General features: G+C 43.5%; 2 protein-coding genes across 3 annotated transcripts; one reads left to right on the top strand and one right to left on the bottom strand.

Annotated features, from left to right (window-relative positions):
- Window positions 1–3,597, top strand: LOC310796920 (zinc finger protein RFP-like). The gene is made up of 2 exons (XM_083659169.1): window positions 1–124; window positions 1,652–3,597. Exon 2 carries the CDS (start codon window positions 1,667–1,669, stop codon window positions 3,305–3,307), a length of 1,641 nt encoding a protein of 546 aa, XP_083515295.1. The 5' UTR covers window positions 1–124; window positions 1,652–1,666; the 3' UTR covers window positions 3,308–3,597.
- Window positions 3,598–10,618: 7,021 nt separating this feature from the next.
- copb2 (COPI coat complex subunit beta 2) lies at window positions 10,619–23,198 on the bottom strand. Of its 2 annotated transcripts, none has more exons than XM_083659152.1 (22): window positions 23,090–23,198; window positions 22,473–22,610; window positions 22,177–22,263; window positions 19,495–19,621; window positions 19,104–19,252; window positions 18,325–18,471; window positions 17,985–18,084; window positions 17,666–17,808; window positions 17,122–17,321; window positions 16,821–16,931; window positions 16,427–16,515; window positions 16,215–16,321; window positions 15,880–16,023; window positions 15,365–15,495; window positions 14,254–14,461; window positions 13,326–13,436; window positions 12,482–12,696; window positions 12,231–12,369; window positions 11,848–11,985; window positions 11,570–11,647; window positions 11,165–11,377; window positions 10,619–11,066 (listed from the first exon to the last, which is right to left on the bottom strand). In XM_083659152.1, exons 1-22 carry the CDS (start codon window positions 23,090–23,092, stop codon window positions 10,968–10,970), a joined length of 2,877 nt encoding a protein of 958 aa, XP_083515278.1. In that variant the 5' UTR covers window positions 23,093–23,198; the 3' UTR covers window positions 10,619–10,967. The 2 variants fall into 2 exon arrangements, with proteins under 2 accessions (XP_083515278.1, XP_083515279.1); XM_083659153.1 differs by having other exon boundaries at window positions 11,165–11,374.
- Between the last annotated feature and the right edge of the window lie 1,353 nt (window positions 23,199–24,551).

The following is a 24,551-nucleotide window of genomic DNA, read 5'->3' as shown; positions in this document are numbered from 1 at the left end:
ATACAACGCAGCTATTTCAACGTCACACTCCGGAATTGAAAGAGAAAGTCAAACTCGCCACAACGATGCTTGCTGCAGTCGAGAAAAGTGTCTCTGTTTCTCTCAAAAGGAAATAAAACTAGCGGTAAGTAACAGCAGATCATATTTACTGTCTGTGTTTAAACAGAGAGCAAGAAAGAACACAAACTTGCTGCTAGGCCGATCCAGATAATGGAATGGAATGCAGCCTGTTATCGTACTGACAAGATTTCACTGAAGTGTAGTCTTATGGGGCAGCGTACAAATTTAAGACTACGGAGAAGCCGTCAGAGGCTATATCTTTGCCCAAGCCAGCACCGGCAACTGAGAGACCGTCGGTGAGAAATGAGAAGCCGACTATTCATTTGTCTTACCAAGCAATCCACTGGATCGGCTATTGGATCGGCTGGTCATTAGCTTGTCTAGGCTAGCTACTAGCTTGGAGAGGCTAGCAACCCATTGGATCGGCTAGTCATTAGCATTTCTAAACCCACATAGGATAAGCAATAACCACGCCCTGTGGCCAATAGTTGATTTCCCACTGAATATGATATCAAGAAAATATCATTAGTAAGATAGTGATAAAAAAAAAAGATTATTAAGACATTATTATTATTTAAAACAGAAAAACATTCACTTATAGATCGGAGATAAACTTGAGGCCACAAGAACACCGGTCTTTTGTTCGTAAATTTGGTCCCTAAAGATAATTATGTGATTGTGAATGATCCAGTCAGTTAAAGACAGTACAGCAACAACCTGATATCCAGCCGATAAGGCAGGACATGTCTCAAAGCAGACATGAACTTATGATAGAGATATTAGCATATAGGCTACCAAGGAGTGTGAATGGAGACATCATTTGTTTCCTCAATATAGGAGGAGAGTTTCATTAATGAAGTCAATATATTGAGATGCACTTATGGTGAATGAACCATTGTCAGATAAAATATTGCAACTTGAGGTGGGTTGTCTCCTAGACCAGTGGTTCTCAACTGGTCTAGCCTCACGACCCACATTTTTCCTTAGTCATTAAGTTGCAAATTTCAGATTTGGACCCCTTTTGAAAATAGCCTCACAATTTTTTTTGCCTAAGTTTGGAGCGTTATTTAGTCCCGTTCCCGACAAGCTAGCAAGAAATGGTTGGTACCAATGGATGCCTTAGGTCTTCTAGTTCCATCTGATATGAGAATCATCACTCTAGCTACAGCTGAGTCCGCTACAGGCCTGAAAAACAGTAATGTCCGCCGTGGACCCCAGGACTTTTTTCCATGCACACATCCATGACCCACTCAAAGCGGCTGGTCGCAACCCACAAGTTGTGAAACACGGTCCTAGGCTGTTTCTGTATATTTAAAAAGTCAGTAGAAAGCAGCAATAATCGGCTGTTGAACTTGTAAGAAGCTAAGTTCATTGTCATTAACCCAACAGTGTCTCTATAGACAGGCCAATGAAAGCTTTTTAAATTATTGGACACGCCTTAGCTCTCCTCCTCGTTGACACTTTAAAACTGCATAAAACATTAGTGTAGTCCCTTTTTTGCCCTTTTTCTTTATCCAACTTCAGTTTCCCTTTTAAAGGTATTGTCATTCAAGAATTATGTAATACATATTATTTCACACTTTCCCTTCAGGTCTTGTGTCTAGATATGTCTGCTGCCAGCTGTCTCCAGTCTGAAGAGCAGTTTCTGTGCTCCATCTGTCTGGATGTGTTCACTGATCCAGTCACCCTACCATGTGGACACAACTTCTGCAAGAACTGCATCACACAGCACTGGGATGTTAGTGTCCAGTGCCAGTGTCCCATGTGCCAGAAGCGTTTCAGAAGAAGACCTAAGCTGCATGTCAATACTTTCATATCTGAGATGGCTGCTCAGTTCAGAAGGTCAGCTCAGATGAAAGCCAGCAGCTGCCCAGACCAGCAAAGTGCCAAACCAGGAGAAGTTCCCTGTGACATCTGCACAGGGACCAAACGGAAGGCCATGAATTCCTGCCTGGTGTGTCAGGCCTCCTACTGTGAGACTCACCTGGAGCCTCATCAGAGAGTGAGCGGCCTGAAACGACACAAGCTGATGGATCCTGTGGAGAACCTGGAAGGCATGATGTGTAAGAAGCATGACAGACCGCTGGAGCTGTTCTGCAAGACTGACCAGATGTGTGTATGTCAGTTCTGCACTGAGACAGACCACAAGTCACATCGCTTTGTTCCTCTGAAAGAAGAATATGAAGGAAGGAAGGCTGAGCTGGAGAAGACGGAGGCTGAAATTCAGCAGAAGATCCAGGAGAGACGACTGAAGATTCAGGAGATCAAACACTCAGTGGAGCTCAGTAAGGAAGATGCAGACAGAGAGATAGCAGACGGTGTGCGGGTCTTCACCGCTCTGAGGCAGTCCATGGAGAGAGGCCAGGCTGAGCTCATTCAGACAATTGAAGAGAAGCAGAAAACAACAGAGAAGCAGGCTGAAGGCTTCATCAAAGAGCTGGAACAGGAGATCTCTGAGCTGATGAAGAGAACCGCTGAGGTAGAGCAGCTCTCACACACTGAAGACCACATTCACCTCATCCAAAGGTTCCCATCCCTGAACACTCCTCCACACACCAAGGACTGGATAGAGGTCCATATCCACTCATCATATGAGGGGGCTGTGAGGAGAGCTGTGGCTCAGCTGGAGGAGACACTCAGTAAAGAGATGGGGAAGCTGTGTGCTGATGTTGAGCTGAAGGGGGTCCAGCAGTTTGCAGTGGATGTGACTCTGGATCCTGATACAGCACACGCCAAGCTCATCCTGTCTGATGATGGGAAACAAGTACATGATGGTGGTGTAAAGAAGAAACTCCCAGACAACCCAGAGAGATTTTCTCCTTGTACCTGTGTCTTAGCAAAGCAGAGCTTCTCTTCAGGGAAGTTTTACTATGAGGTCCAGGTTGAAGGGAAGACTGGCTGGGATGTAGGAGTGGCCAGAGGGTCGATCAACAGGAAGGGAGACATCAAACTGAGACCTCAGAATGGCTACTGGACTATACGGATGAGGAATGGAAATGAGTACCAAGCTCTTGCTGGCCCTGCTGTCATCCTCTCTCTGAAGACGAAGCCTCAGAAGGTGGGGGTGTTTGTGGATTATGAGGAGGGTCTAGTCTCCTTTTATGATGTAGATGCTGCAGCTCTGATCTATTCCTTTACTGGCTGCACCTTCACTGAGAAACTCTGCCCATACTTCAGTCCCTTGTCTAATAATGGTGGTAAAAACTCCACCCCTCTGATCATCTCTCCTGTCAATCACACAGATTAGACTAAACATTCATGTTCCTCAGGATTCACTGTCAGTTAAGACAATTTACACACATTATAGTTTTTTCTATAGGTAACTACTAAGCATTCAAATGTTGAATTTTATTTTATAGAACAACCAAAACACTTTGCAGACTTGTCTAGCACATTTAATTTGTTCTTTCAATAGGGCTCTCCACTGAGAGAAGACCAGTAACTACTGATGTAACTTGTCTCTTTACCTTTCTTCTTCTTGGCAAAGTGTGTGGTGTTATGGCTCATGTTCATGTGACATAGACAAAATGTTTTAGTTTTATTATTGTGTGTGTGTGTGGGGGGGGGGGGGTAGTTAAAGTTAAACAAGAATCCAGTATGTTTCTTTATATCCTGTTTTTCTTTGATCATTAAAGTGAGTGTGTGAAAACTACACATTTTCCAGTTTCATTGTAACACCTCTCTCTATTCACCCCTCTAAGGTGCATGATGCACACCACAGTGACACTAGTCAGTTGTTCATTCATTCATTGTGTGTTGGATGCATCTGTCATCTCCTTCCAAAGCATGCTGGGATACCTGGTGATGGATGAGAGCATTTACAGCAACATGAGGAGGGGCTAAGTTCAAAATGTCAAATGGAAAGACAGCAAGACAACCAATCAAGCTGCAGCACCAAGCGAGCAGCAGGGCAGGTGGACAGCCACTCCAAGCCACTTTTGCTGTGCTGGTGTGCACTGGCTGTGCATAGCTTACTTCCTGTTACAGTGTTTGCTAGGACAATATAGAGCTTAGATCAGGCCCAAAAAAACAAGCCCGGCCCGGCCTGTCCCATTGGCTGCATTTATTTATGGGGCCGAACCCGAAATGTTCTTAGTAAGTTGCTGTTGATCTATTCCAGGGGTTTTCAAAGTGGGAGGCGGGCCTCCCCAGTGGGGCTCCAAGCAGTTTCAGGGGACGCTCAGTGAAGTGAAACAATATTACATTAGTTATCCAAAGGAGATCACATAGAATATCCTCAATGTGTCTGAGCACCGTCCCGTCCCGGTGCTGTGCGACCCGCGCCACAACCCGGCCTGCAGGCCCATGACAGAGGAGGAGATGAAAGCTGCTGCACCCCCTCCGCCCCCACCTCCTGCTCCCAAAAAGTCTGTCCCACCCACACCCCCGCCTCCACCTCCTGTCAAGGGCATGGAGTACGACTGTGACCCGTACTGGGACCCTGACTGCCTCATCGACCACCCTCCCCGCCCCATCACAGAAACTGCCGCATCGGCTGTGCCCGTTGAGGAGAAAGTGGTGAAAGAGGAGGTGGCACCAGCTGAGGAACATGTTGCTGAAGCACCAGTGGAGCAGAAAGCCCCCGACTTTGACCCGTAGTCAACCCCAGCGGATATTTTACAGAAGCTATAGACTGTCAATATTTTCCATCCAAATAGTTAATAAGGATTGGGAAACGTTTCATTTTACAGTCACAGGGACACAACAGCACACACCTTTAATAGATTACAGCAGCTCTTCTAGGCTATGTTGTTTGTACATTCTTCTATAGTAGCTATAATATTTAATAGTCAGAGAGACCAATTCAATACTGTAGTATACAATCATAAACTATTTGGAAAGAAAGAAACCGAGCTATAAAAGCCATGTCCAGATTATCCCACCTATAGCCCCCAGCCCCAGGGCATCTTTGTATGGGCCCTTTATCTGGTACACATGGAGCACATACTGTAAATCATCACATGGTACTGTTGTGGCCCACAGTACCATATTTCAATAATTTCAGTTTTGTACCATTCTCTGTATGACAATTATTATGCAAAAAATGGTCTATGAATGTTTTTCAGTGATCTGATCAAAGTTGATATATCCCTGAGGCAAACGTCTGGAAATTATTACATGAATTAAGATGATTAATTTCTCCAAACACAAAACATATGACCAAGTTCAAGTAAAGATGCACCATGTGCTCGACCACATCTGGTATGCACTTTTGAAAACAATGTTAAAAAATGTAAACTTCTTCACATCAAGGACCCCTAAGCTGACACAAATTAGACCCCGGACCCCCATTTGATCACATTTTGTCCCAGGGTCCCCTATCATAAGATTTTGTGATGCCCCTCTCACTCACTGGGTTTATGAAGACCTTCAGATGATTCAGTCTCTCTCCCCCCTCGCCTTTTGATCTGTACATTTGTTCAATGTAGTTTGTTGTTGTTTAGCTATTTTCCCATAGTTTTTAGTTAATAAATTGTTGTTTTAACTTTGGTGTATGACTCCCCTCATTTGTTACTTCCTTGAGCCAGGTTGTAACATATGAGGAGAGTCAGTCATACATCAAAGTAAAAGTTAGAACAATAATTTATTAACTAAAACCAAGGGAAAATAAATAGACAACACAAACTACATTAAACAAACAGAACAAAAGGTGCATGAGGAGGGAGAGAGAATGGTCAAAGGTCTGCACTGGCCCCCGTTGCACCCAATCGACGACTCTAGAGTGGGAGGATCGTCATACTTTTAGACGTTTTATTACAGAAAGTGTGACCAAAATAGTCATACATTATGTTAGGAATTCTAGTGAAAATAAATCATTACCCTTTTGCTGGGGACCCCCAGGAACCCCCTCAAGGACCCCTGGGGATCCCCAGATACAGCAGCTGGAAAGTGATAGGATGTTTGGCCTCAACACAGACCAGTCCTCAGTCTCAGGCAGGATATCCAGAGTTGAGAAAATGTCCCAGATTAAAATTCAATCAGTCTGGTAGTTTAGAAAACAAACAAGAGGCTGGAAAGCTTCTTATTATGCTGGTAAAGGTCCTCTAGTTACAAGGAAACATCCATGTCACTCCAAACTAGATTAAAAAGTCTTTATTTCATTTGGCTATTCATTATGAAATGTTTAAAAACTGCCCCTGGCTAACGCATTTCTGTCCCATGACTTTCATCAGCTATTTTAAAACATAACATCATGTTAAGTGAATCTAGTTATAGCAGAGAGGTGAACCTGTCACAAAACAGCCACAAGGAGTACAATGTACCATGGAAGCCTTCCTCGGTTCTATTTTGGAATGTCTGGGCAGCTACGTTTACAAGGTTGTCGTTGTTTGGACAGTCTTGATAACCAGTTTAACAGTGTTCTTCATCAACAATATTTTTGTTAGCAATCTTATCTCACCATTGTTAATCCAAGGGACTATATTGGATTGCAACTCTATTGGATTGAGCAAGGCCTCAATCAGGGGCGGTTTTAGCATCAGAGCTTTGGGTGGGCTCAGCCCACCCAAAGGTCATGGACCACTGAACCCCTAGGGGGGTCCGGGGGCATGCCCCCCCGGAAGAAAATTTTGTACAGTTTCAAGTAAAAATGGATCAAACTGGCGCACTTTGAGATCAAAATGAAGAGACTAGATCTATGAAGAACTACACACATCAATATCTTCTTTACCGTTCTGTGGTTTTACAGCAATGAAAAAATAATTGTTTCCCTATATATACTATATATATTCTGCACAGAGGCGGTCCTTCCACCAGGCCGATCAGGCAGCCGCCTGGAGCCTCGTCCAATAGAGGGCCTCGCAGAAAAAAAAAAAAAAAAAAAAAATTTTTTTTTTTTTTTTTTTTTTTTTTTTTTTAATATTAACTGATAGACCGACAGCAATAACCGAACAACGACGTTAGCGACGGTTAATCGATTAACGGTTAACCGTTGACATCCCTAGTCCAAGGAACAAGTGAGTGTTATTATTTGTTGTTGTCTGTGTGGAATGACGTTTATACTGTGTTCTACATGCGGTGGATTCGTCCGCCATGTGGCTCCTTGTTCATGCTAAATTGCAGTGCCCGTTCGCTGTCCACTGATAGTGCCTTCATTTGAGTTATTGATGTTTCTTTGTATTGTGGGAGTGCCTTATTGTTTACTTATTATTTACACATTGATGTTTATTTGTAGATTGATGTTGAGTTGAATGAGTGATCTATATTTGGTTTACTGTATAAAGATGACAAGTGACAAAGATAAAGATATGATTATGAAGATTACAAGTGATAAAGATATAAAGATGACAAAGATAAAGATATGATTATGAAGATCACAAGTGACAAAGATAAAGATATAAAGATGACAAGTGACAAAGATATAAAGATTACAAGATTCACAAAGAGAATGAGAGAGGATGCAGAGGGTCATGCCCATTGAATCTGAGGGGGGATGTAACTTCAAACAGCCTCTAAATATGGCAAAATACGTCCTTCGGGGCGCCACCGGTAGGGGCCTCCTTCATGGCTTGGCCTGGAGCCTCGAGATGCCTAGGACCCCCTCTGATTCTGCATACAGGTTACTATATGGTAGAATTATGCTTGCATAAATAATACCAAAATCACTTCAGGGGAGTTTCAAGTAAAGTAACATTTTGCTTTGTAGGCAAAACAAAAGTAAAATTAAATCAAAAGGGAACTTCCTAACTTATTGGCTGGAATAATATTCCGACAAGATAATAATATACTGTAAGCACTAAAGCAGGAGTTTGCAGTCAACTAGTTGAAATTAATATGTGGCAGTATTTGTGGGGGTCAAAATCTATGTAGGGTGTACCACCACAAATAGATCAGTGTATGGGAAACACTGACTATTAAATTGTGTGACTAGAAAGACACCAATAAATCTGAGAAAATGTACTTTAATTTTGAACAACAGCACTACAACGGTGGCATTACAAATGGTATTATGAAATTATTGTGTGAAAAAACAAGAATGCCACTTTTTTCATGAACTTTAAGCAGAAAATTAAAAAATAGTTTTAAAGCAAAAATAAATAATAAATAAAGATCATTTTAACATTGGCTCAACCAGCCCATCTTACTGACCACCAGGGGTCCTGGTCCTTAATCCCTTTTTATTACTCCCATGCCACTGGTACTGTACACAAACAAGGCTGTTTAAATATCTGCCTTGCACTCCCTTAGAGCAGGGGTGTCAGACTCATATTAGGTAGAGGGCCGGATTTGTTCAACTGAGACCTCATGGGGGCCGGATTTTTTTTTTACTAAAATCAATTCGACTCATTTACCCATTTACTTCACAAAATAAATACTGCTCTTTCCATTTCTCTTGAAACTGCCTGCATTCCGTGTCAACCTTTCTCTTTTTCGACAGCATCTTGTTCAGGGGCGGACTGGGATCATAATTCAGGCCGGGCATTAGATACCAAGCAGGCCAGGCCGATACGGGCTGACGCACGTGCCGGCGTCAGAAAAATTTGGGCCGTTTGAAGCCAGATGTGGGCCGTTTGAAGCCCAATTTGGGTCGTTTAAAGCCAGATTTGGGCCGTTTGAAGCCCAATTTGGGCCGTTTGAAGCCCAATTTGGGCCAAGTCCAATTTTACAATGAGATGCACCCACTTTAATCCTGAATAAAGTAATAAAACCACTAGTAAACCAGTAGGCGGCGCCTGGCCTGCTGTTCAGTGAGTGGCCTGACTGCGGGCACAATTTTTTTTTTTTTTTTTTTTTTTTGCAGGCCAGGCCAGGCCAGGCCACCGGGCATTTGCCCGACGTGCCCGATTATGCAGTCCGCGCCTGATCTTGTTGATTCTTTTGTTTTTTGGTAGGTAGCTGAATGCGCGATTCAATTCCAGCGTGGCATCATGGCGGCTTTGTTTACACCTGATGACCTACTGACATACTTCCTTGTAGTGCAGGTTAATTAACTTATGAATGAACTCTTAGCTTGCTTATTAGCCACACGTAGTTCATGATAATGGGGTGCGAATTTAATAATAATAATAATATATATATATATATATTTTAATATTCCAAAACATCTCGCGGGCCGGATGAAACCTGCCCGTGGGCCGGATCCGGCATCTCTGACATCTCTGATCCGACATCTCTGACATCCCTGCCTTAGAGGGAAATAACAAGCCTGTAAGAACTTTTATTGAGATACTGAACTAACATCACAGCAAGACATAAGTGATGCCATGCACGCATGTTAAGCTATCGTCATCATCACATCAGACAGGCTGTGTAAAGCAGCCACTTGCGATTCTGAAGGGCTTAATTTCATTCAGATAACAAGGGACCCGTTTGAAAATGTTTGTCACTTATGCCCATATGTTTCTCAAAAAACATCACATCCATTTACACCCGCTTACTGCGAGCTAGCATGACATGGCTGGCTGGTGCCATGGTAGCCTACCTACCTTCCTCCAGTCCACCTGTTTGTCTGGCAGGCACAGCGTCAAGTTCTTTTGTTTAGCCTACGACAACGTTACGTGCTAATTTGCATATCAATATGCGCTAATTAAGTAACTACTAACGACTCTGACTGCTCAATGCTCACCTCAGTTTCATTGATCATGAGTGGGGAGAACGATTGTGTGGACTGTGGAGGACCACTTCGCTGCTGTACTGTGTGTGTGACCTGTGTGAAGTGATGTGGGATTAGGCAGATAGATGGAGGAGGGAGCGCCTGCGCAGCCGCGGTTCTAGAAACTTTTCGGGTGGGCTGAACCCCCCTAAATTTTTGTCTCAGCCCACCCTAAGAACATAGAGGGGGGGGGGAAACATGCACACAGCGCATTGAGTGTAGTCAGAAACTGCTACTAATGACCACCATGGATTTGGAGAGGGATTAAAAAAAAAAAAAAAAAAGTTTTTTTTGCCTCTATTTTTTTGGGTGGGCTGAGACTATTTTTGGGTGGGCTAAAGCCCACCCAAAAACGGCCTAGAACCGCCCCTGGCCTCAATCCTGAAACGGTTTGGTTGCAAGTGCAACCATATTGAATATATACATACTGTACATATTCTGTGCAGTCTTAATCAAGCACTTCTCAAACTGGCTGAAAACCAGGGTCATCATGTCCTTAAACAGCCTGCGAGACAGAGCATAGCACTGTGGTAGCATGACTCCAGACTCCACAGAGCTAAGAAGAGCTAAAACATTTTTCTTTTTTTTATTAAAAATTAAATTAAAATTATTTTGGTGCATTTCAGCTAGTGCAGGACATGGCAGGTACGAGCACTAATATAATACAAGGACCTCAAATAAACATTTATCTTATTGTTCCTCCATCCATCCAGTAGAGTTCTTTATTTAGCTTGTCATATACTGTATATATATTGTACTTTTTTGTGGCGATAGGCTTTTACAACCCCAGTGTATTTTGTTTTTTTATCTCACAGACAGATTATTTGATTTTAAACATTTCCGTTTGATCAGTTTTTTTAAATCGCTCTACTTCTAAAATGCATTTATAATTGTGCTAACTTAAAACTTGAGATATGAAATTGCAAGATCATCAGCATCTAGTATGAAATACCCTCCACTCAAATGTGAATATGTACAGCAATTGCAGTTTATTGGACTGAATGAACTTTGATTTACCATTGAAGACAACATAATCCAAGTAGTATATATAACTCAATGAACAGTTAGTCAAAGGTCCTCAATGAACGAATGGAGTACAAAACTGAGTCTGAAATAGACATATCATTTGCCTCTTTTCCTTCTGTGAAAGACAAAAAAAAAATCCTCATCTATTCAAATCCTTCTACTGCAACAGGAGGACAAACAACATAACATTTTTAAGTACAAATACAAAAGGGTTAGGGGGTTGGTTTGGTCTCTGTTTTGTTTTTAAATAAATTGTGAAGAGCGCTAAGGACCAGAGTGGAAGCAGGTCTCAGGCATCTAGGAAGTCTTCGTCGTCGAGGTTAACGTCTGTGGTGTCAAGGTCTTCCAGCTCCAGGTTGTCCAGGTCCACGTCCAGGTCGTCCAGAGCCTGAGGGAGAGACACATGACAAAGACGTATTTCGATGAAACCGCGTGGAATTTAACTTAGGATCGGAATGATTTGACCCTCATTATAAGGCGTCCTACCTTATCCTTCTGTGACTGTGACAACTCAAGGATTTGCTCATCGTTCTCTTCCTCCTCCTCTTCTTCTTCTGCGGGAGACGCTGACCGTTCAGGAGAAGGCTGTGCAGGCAACACAGCGGTCACCGCTGCAGCAACCGGAGCCACCGCTGCTGCCATGATGGACGCAATCACACCGGCCGCTGAGCTGGACTCCTCACTGTCCTCCTCTGGCTGCTGGAGCGAGCGAGGCCGCAAGGGAGAGTCAGAATATTAGCCAGCGTTTTTTTCCATCCTTTTGTAAAATCTTACTATGTGCGGAGGGTGAACACGGCATTCAGATATACTATCGATTACAAAGTTTTGACCAGGTTGCGGTTAAGATAGAAGTAAACAGGAGATGTTGGATGCTGTCAAGTTTAAACCAACCTTGGTGACAGGGGGAATGAAGGTGCCTTTTGGCTCGTATCCCTGAGCCTCCCCAAGAATATTCCTGTCTTCATTGAGCTGAAAAAGAACGAGTTTGTTGAAATGCATGAGATAGGATTGAGGCAGGGATTGTAGAGATATGGTTGTTAGGGTTTGGAGGGAGACTCCTTCACCACAGCAATGCTCATCCACTATTTAACAACACAGACTTATCAGCAGTGATGATGAAAAACGATTGTCATCATTCCGCTTCCCACTTCCAAAGCCCCACTGCTCACCGTGACAAGAGGATAGTCTTTGGCGGGTCTGGAAGAGCCCAAGCAGGTCTCTCTGAGGAAATACTCGGCTGCAAAGGCTTCTCTCAGTCCGGGGAATAGATTCTCATACTCTGTAGGGTCTGCCAGCGATTCGGCCGCCTTCAATTAAGATTACAGTACAATTATGTGGTCAGCGACAACATTGAAGATAAAATTTCGCACACAATTTTGACAATGAAATATTTGATATATTTAGACAATATTAACTAATCAAAAATGTACCTAAACCCTTTAAATACCAGGCTTCTACAAATCTAGAAAATCTAAAAAAAAAAGCCAAAATTCCTTGTCGTAGTTGTAGCAATATTGTTCTAATAAATAATCTAGTCGACAACAGGACCAACCTTCTGGTTGACCTTCGCGAGGTTCTCCCTCCACAGTTTGACCACACGGGACACCTGGCTGGGCAGGTAGGTGCGAGCCAGGAAGGCGGCCTCCGGTAGCCGGTTAGTTCTGATTAGCAGCTCCAGACACTGATCCAGTCTGGCAAAGGATGTGGGGAAAGAAAACAGTTAGATTGGTCACCATAAATTCAACACAAATCATTTACAAGTCTATTCCTTCATTTATCCACTCGGACCCCCCCGGTACTCACTTCCCTTGCAGGAAGTAGGTCATGAAAGCCACGTTGTTTTTCCCGTCCTTCTCGGCGCACTCGGCCAGCTTGCCCACCATGGCGGCGTTACCGGAGGCTGTGGCGAGGAGGAGCAGGCCGCCGTAGTCCTGGGCATGGTGGAGGCACTCCTGGGCCAGGCCGAACTGGCAGTTGCTTATAGCCAGCTCTGCCAGCTGCTTCCACTTCTGCTCCGACTGCAGGGGTTGGCGTGACAATTCAATGAATTCATTAAAAACGGCCTAGGCAGAGGATCTAATCAGTGACACCAGAACAGCTCTTTGAACCTTGGCGAGCACAGCTGATTTGAGTACTTGCAGAATAGATGGGGGGGGGGGGGGGGGGAGATGGAATAGCACATCAAGTTAGCCTTGTGGCTCAAAAGTAGCCTAGGTAAACCCAGCCCCCACGTGACCTGCTCTCTCAGTTCCCAGTCACTATCATATCACTACCATAGTGACTGAGAACAGGTCTGAGAGCAGGTCACGTGGGGGATGGGTTTACCCAGGCTAGCTCAAAAGCCAGCCGGTATGCTATCTTGAAGTATCAAACACAACACAATTGCAAACTGTATAGATGAAGGGTGGTTATAACTTTAGATGAAGACAAAACCTATGAGAATTTTTAAATATATAATAGTGTGTGCTCATGTATAGGGTTGGGCCAGACAGTGTAAAAAAAACAAATCTTTAAAACTGGTTTATACTGGGTATCACAAATTTTGACCGCCAGGTGGCTGACACAAGCAGCTCAGTGGTTTGTTTTAAATACATAGAAGAAGAACTCACAACTCAGTAGTCATTAAACAAGTTTGAATGGTCCTTACCTCAGCCTCCACAGCCAGCTGGTAGGCTATCTTCAGCTCTCCCAGCTGCAAGGCCAGCTCAAACCTGTGTTCTGGGTCAGTCGATACAGCCAGAGCCTGCTGCTTGAAACCCTGAGGGAACCAAGCAACATCAACCATCAGCATGCTACAGGCACAACGGGCACATCCCTTGTACAGTACCGTAATATGTATATGTATATTATGTATTGCACTATTTTATTATATGAATTGTCAGGTGCATGCTACATTTATGACCGTTTTTTTATGACAGTGTTGGTCAGTCTGTCTGCTTGACAACCCCATTTTGGTGCAATAAAAATGATTCAAATCAGATGAACAGACTGGAAACTTTATCTCATTAGATAAAACAGATGTTGACAAAGTTTCTTCCTTTGGGGGACATCATTTGCAATTGAAAAAAGGGAATAGATCACAATATATCACAATATCGCAATGCTCAATATATCGCAATATCGCAATACTATTGTATCGTGACTTAACTATTGTGATAATATGGTATCGTGGGGCATCTGGTGATTCCCAGCCCTAATGTAGATGTATATGCTGTGCATATACTGTTGTTCTTTTTTTCAGTATCACATTGTGAAACTTCTAAGCACTCCATCTAAGAACACATCAGTCACTATGTCATTTGGTAGCACTGATGATGGCCACCATAAGTGATATCAAATCTCCAGCACCATCAGTGCCTGGGGGTGCAGCTACACGATTCAGTTTAGAATCTTCAATCTCTTATTAACTTAAAACATTTGCCACAGTGCCTGCACTGTAGCAGAATAGGTTATAACGCCAGATCATACCATCTTTCACTCAAAGTTGATTATACTGACTTACAGCAATAAAAGCACAAAAGCACACAAAATTGCCACTCAAATCATAAACAATACAGCAAATGTTACTTCCTGACCTGTTTCTCCAGGAAATGGGCCACCCTGGTCCTCTGCTCTTTGGGGATTGTGGGTAGCACCTTGTCGGCCATTCCAAAGTCCCTCCTCATGACGGCAGTCTGGTACTCCAGGACGGACACCAGCAGGGAGTAGGTGACAATGTTGAGCTCCTTGTCTCCCAGGTACAGACGGTCGTCCTTGGGGATGTAACCCAGCAGGTACATGGTCCTGCAAGGAGAGAAGAACGCAGTACAGGAGTTAAAGAGGCAGCTCCTCCACAATCAATATCCCCTTTTACACAGCCTGTGGAAGCCGTGATCGTCGCGGCGTCATTACGCCTCGCCTCCTGTTTAAAAAGGCACAAGGACGGAATGGCGTGTCATTTTGTTACGCCAGTGGAGGTAGTAAGGATAGTATAGGAATACAGACAACTGTTACAGTTACAATTTAGGAAGCACGCACTCGTCACCAGGCCTACCGTGTCTGTGACAAGCAGAGACGAGGGAGAGATCATCAGGCATAATCAGACACTCAAGTATTTTCTGAAACCAAGCGGTCTATATTGATGAGGTGACGATAACGTTATTAAAAGCAGACCGCAACTGTTTGATACGCGGGCGTCCAAATCGCTTTCAGAACGGACTTATTAGGACTATTTCACAACATCGGAATATTTGCTTTACAATAAACTGGAACCAAAGGCAAGAAGATGATTAGCCTTGTGTTACCTGTAGCTTCTATGATGCTGCCTCTGTGGTCCATAAAGTCGATCAGACGAATATTGAAAGACTCCTCGTTAAATAGACACCTCGTTAAGTGGCAAATCAACTGACGTGCTCTGCTAACGGGCAATAAGAATATGGTGATATTTGTACGGCCACGGCTGGTGCACATTTCTGCGGCAGCAGGTACAGCTGTTCACATCTCCATGGCAACGATAGAACGTCATGCCGGAAGCCCGGCTCGCATGGTGTAAAATTATTTTCTAAATGAAACGAATGAAACTTTCAAATAGTAGTATGGGCAGTTTATTTAATCGTCTGTGACATCTCTCTAACTGGACTCCGCATGCAACTTATCAGACCCTCCACGTCCCTGCTTGAATTCACACAAATCGCTCTCTCGCCATACCTGTCCAGATGAGCAATAGTGACAATCTCTCCTCCTACAAAGTAGTTGAGTCTGTTGACGGAGCTGGTGTAGATGAAGCAGTCCCCCACCCACAGTCCAGTCTTCACAATCTCCTGGATCTCTCCCTGGACCTGGACACAGACCACATAGACAGGAGGGAGATGAAAGTTAAGCATAATTTTAAAGTAACATGAAGAAAAGAATATACCACCTCCTCTTTTAAATATAGCCCACAGATGTTTGAGCGGTACTCTATGGGCCTTCATCAGACTCATTAATAGCTTCTAAATCTTTGCTTTTAAAACGTTTCTTCTCTAAAGCACTTTGAGCTGCATTTTACGGTATGTGATGAAAGGTGGTATATAAATAAACTTTATTATTATTATTATTATATTATAATATTATTTATTTCTTATATTATTTATATTCATACTTATTTTACAGTAGTGAAATAATTATGAATATATTTTTTTTAGTATTGAAAGTATTCAACACATCCACATAGATACACTCACCTCGAAGGCATCCTCAATACCATCCTCTGTGACTCCTTCATTGGACTCCTGGGAGGCGGCCACTTTCTCCGACAGGTAACGCAGAATGAAGAAAGACTCCTCTGTGGCGATGCAGACCAGCTCCCCAGAGTCTGACCAGAAGATCTGAACAGACCGTGAAGGAGACGGAGAGAGGGAGGAGATGGAGAAGAGGTGAGGGAAAGGATGAGACAAAGGGAGAGAGAGGAAGAGAAGCAGTAAAAGATGCTGAATGACAGCCCAACACCACGAGGATTCACAAACTGGTAAAACATCGTAGGTGATCGCCGAGAAGATGAAGAGCAAGTCAGCCTCACATGTTTTGGCTGGATTTCGATGCGGCGGACCAACTCTGTGTTCTCCCAGTCGTAGAATGCCAAGCCATTCACTGACCTCACCCCCAGCAAGAAACCTCCGTAGATACCTGCAGGGAACATGAGCACAGGCAGTGAGGCACAGATTCAACCTCAAACTCTCTGAGAAGCACGCTCTATAGCGCTTTGTATCCATGCAGCAATGTTCTGCTTACCTTCAGCACCGAAGTCTGGCTTAAAAGATTTCTTCTCCTTGAAGTTTTTGAAGAGTTTCACGATGCTGGTGCTTTCCCTGATGGCATACCTGTGAAAAAAGAGAACAGCGCAGTCCCTCAATTAGTATGATTTAAACACAGGCTCAATGGGTTAGTCCTTGATTTAAACACAGGCTCAATGGGTTAGTCCTTGAGTAACAACAAGCACAAAGTCTGTACAATCCCACTGCTCTTTCATTATTAAGGAGCATATTTGAATGTGATCTCAACTCCTGAGAACAAGGGTCTAGGACTTCCTGTTGTTAGTAGTAGATACTGCACAAAACAAAAACAGAGCAGATTTTTCTAACCGTGATGAAGTTTGAAGACAAAGGTTTTGAAACTGTATACTTACTCAGAGGAGTCGTGAGCCCAGACAAACTCCTGTGCAGAACCAAAGCTCTTGTTCCTCAAAGCCATAGCAGTGTAGATGATGTACTCTCCATCTCCACACACCACAACGAACCTGCCACACACACACACACACACACACACACACACACACACACACACACACACACACACACACACACACACACACACAGCTGAGTTAAACAGCTCCTCTTGCAGAAGGACGCGTAGTGTTTGTGGGAAAGACTGTACCAAGTAGTACCGGATCAAAGAGCGTGAGAGTGAGTATAATGCGTGATGGTTACCTTCCGTTGGGGTTATGCTGGATGGTTTGGGGGTAGATCTCACAGCTGCCCATGTCTTTGACGGCCAGCGGCAGCCTCTCCCCGTCCTTGATTTCCGCATCGCCCATGGCCTTCAGGTTAGCCTGCTGGACCTCGCTGTGCTTGGCCCAGATAATTTTTCCGTTGGTGTCCATGGACATGGCCGGCTCCTCCCTACCCAGCTACACAGCGGAGAGAGATGGATGAGAAGAGGCAGAACGAGAAAGTTTGAGGACAAGAGAGAATCGGAGGGACAGGGGGAAAAATGCATTGTAGTTTGTTATTCCACTACATGCATTATATCATCTTTCTTTCTTTTTTCAGCTCAACAATCTGTCATTTTATTCTATTGTTTCTTCTGTATTATGACACTTTGTATGTGTTAATAAACTAAACCAAAGAATTCAGATGTACATTTGAATGTGTTCAGTCTTCATACTAGTAAAAGTATTGATTCTATTTTTTCTATATTAATCTTTCTATGACTTTGTCTTCACAATTAAAATGGAAGATCTCTCTCGCTCACCTTGATGATGATGCTGCCTTCATCGTAGCCCAGCGCCACATTGTTGGAGCCCCTGAGGCCGCACACACACCACACTCGCTCCATGCCGTAGTTCAGAGTGCTTTCCAGACGGTAAGTGCTGGAGTGCCAGATACGTACCGTACCTACACAGCCAAGGAGAGATGTTACTGAGGCCTTGTGAGAGAAAGAGATGGTGTGTGAGTGAGTGAGTGTGTGTGTGTGTGTGAGTGAGTGAGTGAGTGAGTGAGTGAGTGAGTGAGTGAGTGAGTGAGTGAGTGAGTGAGTGAGTGAGTGTGTGAGTGAGTCCTTGCTCACTCACCATCTTCTGAACCGGTGATGATGATAGGCAGCTCTGGGTGGAAGCTGACGCAGGAGACGTTCTGGGCGTGGCCCTCCAAGGTCTGAACACAGGTCTTGTTCTACAATGTAGTGAGGAACACAGTCAGAAGAACATGCTTATTTTCATAGACCAGATGGCAAAAAGGAAGCTCACAGAGAAGTAGCTGCCTTTTCACTGTGATCTTGTCTTGTATGCGTCTTCCTTCATTTCACTCCAAACATATTGTGATGAAATAGTAAAGTAGAGAGGACATCATAAAGGGACCAGTTTCTCCTTTGGGCATCTAGAATATCAGAAGCAAAATGTGACGTTTTCTAACCTGGTAGTCCCAGATCTTGACCAGGCGGTCGTCAGCCCCTGATATGAGATAGGGCTTGTCTCCTCCACTGTAGTAGTCAATACAATTGACTCCTTTCTCATGGCCCTCCAAAGTAAAATTGGGAGACGAGGAGCCCAGCTGCCAAACCTGAAACACAGAGGACATAATATAGAGTTGGGGTGGCCAAACTACGGCCCGCGGGCCAACTGCGGCCCGCTGCCCGTTTTGAAGTGGCCCGTCATGAATTTTGCAAAAAATAACAATCATGGCGGGCCACTTAAAAAGGAGGGTCGGGGTACCAAAGTTTTCCCATTTTAAACCAAAACGGGTCCATTTTTTGTTTTTCAGTTTTAAACCAAAAACAAGAAAATGTTTTTTTCCCTTCCATTTTTGGTTTAAAAGGGAAAAGTACCCTGCCTGTCTATTTTGCACTGGTTTTTGAACATTTTTTATACTGAATTTATACCGAAATTATCTGTCTTAACCTGTTTGCGCAGAAATTGAAAAGAAAATTTGAAAAGATACAGAAATACCCATTGTAATATGTGAGCACATCAATAAACTACTACGTGTCATATATTTATTTAGGTAGAAAATGCATTTTTGATGGCACAGGGGTTTTCTGGTCTAACTCCCCCAACCCCCCCCCCCCCCCCCGTCCAGTCTAAACAGGCTGAAAACTGCCGCGCTTAATATTGTTTGGCCGGAGCCTCTGTATGTCTTTGTGCAATAAGATTATTATTATATGATAATAATGATAAGCAGTTGATGGTTCCCACCTTGATGGTCCGGTCTAGTGAAGCACTGGCAAACTGGTTGTTGTCTTTGGGGTTGATTACAATCTGCATGACGTAGTGAGTGTGACCCTCAAACACCTGACTGCATGACCACTTCTTCTCCCAGTCCCACAGCTTGATCAACATGTCATCTATACAGACATAAACCCACACAAACAAAAACACATCAATGCAGCGCGCGCACACACACACACACACACACACACACACACACACACACACACACACACACACACACACACACACACACACACACACACAGAAAGAAACATTTGAGTTTCTGTAATAAATCAAATCAATCTATTCAAAGAATCAATCAATTAGAAAGGCCTAGTCTGTAACCAATCATGATACAAGTTTACGACTGGCCTACCACTGCTGGTGAGGATGTAGGGTTGTGTGGGGTGAACAGCGATGCAGCGGATGTAGTCAGAGTGGGCCTCGAACATGTGGACCCGCTCCAAGGTGTTGTAATTGAACACACGAATCTGCATGTCATCCTGCACAGAGGACCAAAAACAATATGTCATGCAATGCATTTTGAGTTGTGGTGTGATTTGACTTGAGGTGTTTTTTTTGGCACCGCGTGGTCAAGAAAAGGCTTTTTTTGGGGGTGAGTCATGCATTCATTCAGTCTTCTTCTTCTAATGGCTTTCCGGCAGACTGGATGCCTTGCGGCACATTGCTGCCTCTCACAGTTGGATGGTCTCACTCTAGACCTGGTCCTTCTTCTTCTTTCACGTTTTCGGTGTTTCTCACACCTCCTCAATCTTGGCTGTTGCACCTCATCCCTCCTGAGCAACGTGCCTTCACCTTCATGAAGGGGTTCTCCATTAACACTTTGAGTGCCACGGCCCTTGGGCAAAAGGTTGCTGTACTGTGCCACATAGGCCGCAATGCATTTTAATATAGCCATATCATTTTTTGTGTTCCTCTTATATGGACAACCAATAGCCTCAATGAAACTTTGAACCCTTCTGTTTCATTTAAAAAAAAAACTGTGTTTATAAACCGTTCCATTTTGGAAATACACCCCTCTGAAAAAGAGTGTTTTCGACCGAAAAGAGCATGCTGAAATTAGTTTCTGAGATAATCACATCTTTATGTTAGAAAGGCGACAGAATGAATTCTGCTTTGAGTTGAACAAAATGCTATAGCTGAAATGAAAGGTTAGAATGTCTAGTTTACCTGCGGGAAAAAGTATGTCAAAAGAAACTACACATTGAAAGCTTTGATTTGATGTGTAACATAATAACAATATTCAAAACACAACATGTCCTGCACTGTTTTATCACCCCTTGTTTTATCATTCAAGCACATCATTGACTCTGAAGCTAATATTTTCTGATATAATGACACCTCAAAAATAATTTCCTTCAATAAAAGAGTGAAAACAAAGGAATTTTGTTTGGCCAAATAATATGTTTTAGCTGCAACCAGCAGCGCTGGCCCCTGCGTGCGCAGACCCTACACCTTCTTGCTGGTCTTGATTTACTGCTGGTGGGCATCAGATAGCCTATTCTAGCTTGTTTGCTCTCTATGCATCGAGCCTGCTGTTGTATGCTGTTAGTGCCCTGCGTGCAACCACCCCCCTCCTCCTCCGCCTCCGTGGTGGGAGGAGTCGAGTGTCTCTGCTGCAGTTTGCTGAGTTTGATCTGCACTGAAAAGTCCGCTGCCTGCATCCCCCCGCTTTTTTACAGCGTGTCCTCGGCTCCCAGCTGAGAATAATGTCACTTTTCATAAAGACGCCGGTGTCGCCGTGTCGGCAACTAAATCATATGGATGGACTATCGCAGCCGACACGGATGGGGCTCAATTGTGGCAGCAGATGACTGCTTTTCACAGGCACAGCTAAGTAACGTTATGCTTCAAGCATATCAATGGCGATTTCCGTTTCCTCATGACTTCTTCTCTCTTTACTCCTGGCCTTTGTCTAATCGGGAGGGCACTGTCGCCACCTAAGGGTTCTGTAAAATAGGTTAGACACATTCAATAGCTCCCATATTGTAAGAGGCGATGTAAGAGGCTTAGATCGACACCCCCCGGCAAAATATGAATTTGGAGTTATTGACGCCATTTGGCGTCGCTGGCAGTCTACGGTAAATTTCTCTTGACGCCATATGGCGTCGCTGGCACTCAATGTGTTAATAGAGATTTCAGCCCAGGGGCGGAAGCCATCGTCTAGTTCCAATCACCTCCTCCGGCCATTCATTCAGTCAGGAATGGATAATGGATAAGATGTCCTCAGTGATGATGTCCTCAGTGATGATGTCATCAGTGATGATGTCATCAGTGATGATGTCATCAAATTTGTAGTTGCTTTAAATCGGCCTTTGTTACGTACGCCATTGCTGAAGCAGGTCCTATGGCATGAGATGCCAGGGTACAGAGCTTCCCATGCAATGCTAGCCTTGAAGGCTGAGATGACTTGAAACAGTGTCAGGTTTGTCTTTGCTTCACTTCTCCTGATGATTATTACTATGACAGTTTAATAATGTGTCTTCTTCTTCTTTTTGCTAATCTGTCATTGTGGTGTATTCTGTATATAAGCACGTGGTCCTGGGCTGAATTTACTTTTGTTTAATTGCACAGATCAATATGTCAATACAAACAAACAAACATACATACATACAAACAAACAAACATACAAACAAAGGATGAAAACATCATATCATACACACATGATGTAAACCATAACCGTTTGACTCAAACACAATGAATAGGCTGCCACCACTCAGGAAATCTAATACACAATGTATTGAATATTGAAGCAAAGAGCCTCAATGCAAACATCATGGTGACAATTGTGGATTTCATACAAGATGCTTAAGAGAATACTTAACTGTACATACCAGTATTGAAACAGGGAAACAGGGTGTGTGTGTGTGTGTGTGTGTGTGTGTGTGTGTGTGTGTGTGTTTACACAAACTATAACATAACGGTATTATGTTAATTTAAAGTTCAACTCTATGCAACATTTTTTCATGAGTAGCATTGTTATTGATGGCCATTCTCACTGGATTGATCCCAATACACAAGACATTGTGTAACTCACCGCTCCAGTGATGACCCAGTTCTTCCTGGCCACAAACTTAGAAGCTCTGACTGGAAGGTCACACACTTCAAATGTCTTCACTAGTGTCTGGAAAACAGAAAAAAACAAACACAAATCACGTACCAGCCATGTTCTGAGGACTGAATGGCATGCCACATTATCAATTCTCCAACATGTGGTGTGTTTGATGCGTTTGTCTGTATGGGAGTCAGTCTTTGCATAATAAGCAGTTATGTATAAACACTCATAAGGTACAGTTAACCCTGTATTAACGACCCAGTACATTTTGATGATACCTGTGTTTCATGGTTCCACACACAGACGCTGCCATTGTACAGACTGGCCAGCATCCATGGCTCGGTTGGGTGAAGGTCCACACTCTTCACTCGGTCCGACCTGGCTGTCAGCCTCCGCTTGATGTCCAGCCTAAGAGGCTGCAAATGACAGACATAGCAAGACATTCTTAGGACGCCACTTAACGTAATTCACCCTGGGAAACAGTTAGCACAACTGTCTGCAACCTAGTTAGCTTCCTATGCTGTTCGAGTCCTCAATGCGAGTGCTAGCTAGCTTCGTAGGATTGGCAGTCAAGCCAAAATAGCCTTTAGCATGCTAATATTAACTGGCTAACGCTAAACAATTCCAATACTCTGTAATACCATGATTCTATGTTGAATCTGATAACTTCCCAAAGCAACAGCAAGCACATTTGAGGTTTATAAATGACAATCATTAGCACTACCAGGCCAGCAAGTTTACATTGATGAACAAGCAGTCAAGCTAGCTCCAGCTAATGTAACGTTAGCTGCCGAGCTATTTACAATGATGCAGTATAAACTGAAAGCGTTTACAATTGTCATTTAAGCGAATCAGATGGCATGTATGGGAAGAGTATCTACCTACAACTACTTACCATGTTTTATCCCCGTGTTGTCGCTAATACGATGAATATTGTTGCCAGTAGCAATCGTGGTCTAAATTCTGCTATTTCAGTGAAGTCCAGTCTGGTCTGGAGACTGACGTGGAACTTCCTGAAACTCGATCTCGCGTGAGTTGCTCACTGGAAATGGTGACGTGACTCTCTGACACTGAGGTCAGCAGAGAGAAAACAACACACACACACACGCACGCACGCACGCACGCGCGCGCACACACACACACACACACACACACACACACACACACACACACACACACACGCACGTAGGCATTTCAGAGTGATTTAAGGTTTGACCAATGGATTTGACTGTGTTTCTATGCAGACAGTAACTTAACTTAACTTAACGCACGCACACACACACGTCACACACACATTTTAAATACTTTATTTGGTTCCACAAATTACATTTCATAAGCAGGGAAACAAATATATCAGGGTCAATTAATACTGAGCACTTACATAGCACCTCCTTCTCCATACTGCTAGACTGCCAATAATTGCTGAGACAGAGCAATATTTGACAGTTTGTTTGGCTCTTGCCCTTGTCAGGCCAGCAATCTGCAGGCCTCTCATGGTGCATTTATGTACATGTCCCAGGCTTCCAAATATAAGCACACTGTATCTACAGGTATAACCTAGGCTCGTGATGGTCTCGAGTAGTGGTTGGTATTTTATATATTTGTCTTGGAATGCCTGGTCCATGTACAGGTCAAAGACACAGCCTACCTCTAGCATCAGCACCTGCTTATGGCTGGTGTCAACAAAAACAGCGTCGGGTGTATTGGGGATATTAGCAAAGACATCACAGGCAGACCCAAACCACTCTGGTACCACTCTACTGTGCTTATACAGTACTGCACTAGCAGGCATGATGTTATGGACTGCATCAGACACAATATTTACAATACGGTCATGGCGAGCTATGTACAGTTGTTTGTATGCATGACATCCATTCGTTATGTGTGCTGTGGATTCTAGATGGTGCTGTGAATCTGGATAAAAGAAAATAATATGACACGCACGCATGCACACACACACACACAGACACACACACACACACACACACACACACACACACATTCTTATCCGTAATTCTTCTATTCTTTCTGATATAGTTTTTCTAGTATTGCAATGAGGTGGTATTTTCAGCTTAGTTGATCACAACGATTTTGTGTTTATTGTTTTGGAATGAAAAATACTATGTAATTGCTACAAAGAAAGAAACAATTAAGTTTGGCAAAATATTAGTTTGACTTTCATTACAGCAGTCACATTGTGCGAGGGACTCAGTTCAATTCAACTGTTGCACCTACTGTAAACAAATTGATGTATCATAGTAAACAGGTTTGACTCATTCCATAATGGTAAATAGAGGGTATGCACACCCACTGGAACACGCCCCCTCAATCAGGAATGAGTGTCAAAATGAGTGTCA

This window comes from Poromitra crassiceps, assembly GCF_964638095.1.
Source record: "Poromitra crassiceps genome assembly, chromosome: 23".
In the NCBI taxonomy this organism is placed as follows: Eukaryota; Metazoa; Chordata; class Actinopteri; order Beryciformes; family Melamphaidae; genus Poromitra; species Poromitra crassiceps.
The sequence above is the reverse complement of the archived record's forward strand: the minus strand, read 5'-3'. Positions and strand labels throughout refer to the sequence as shown.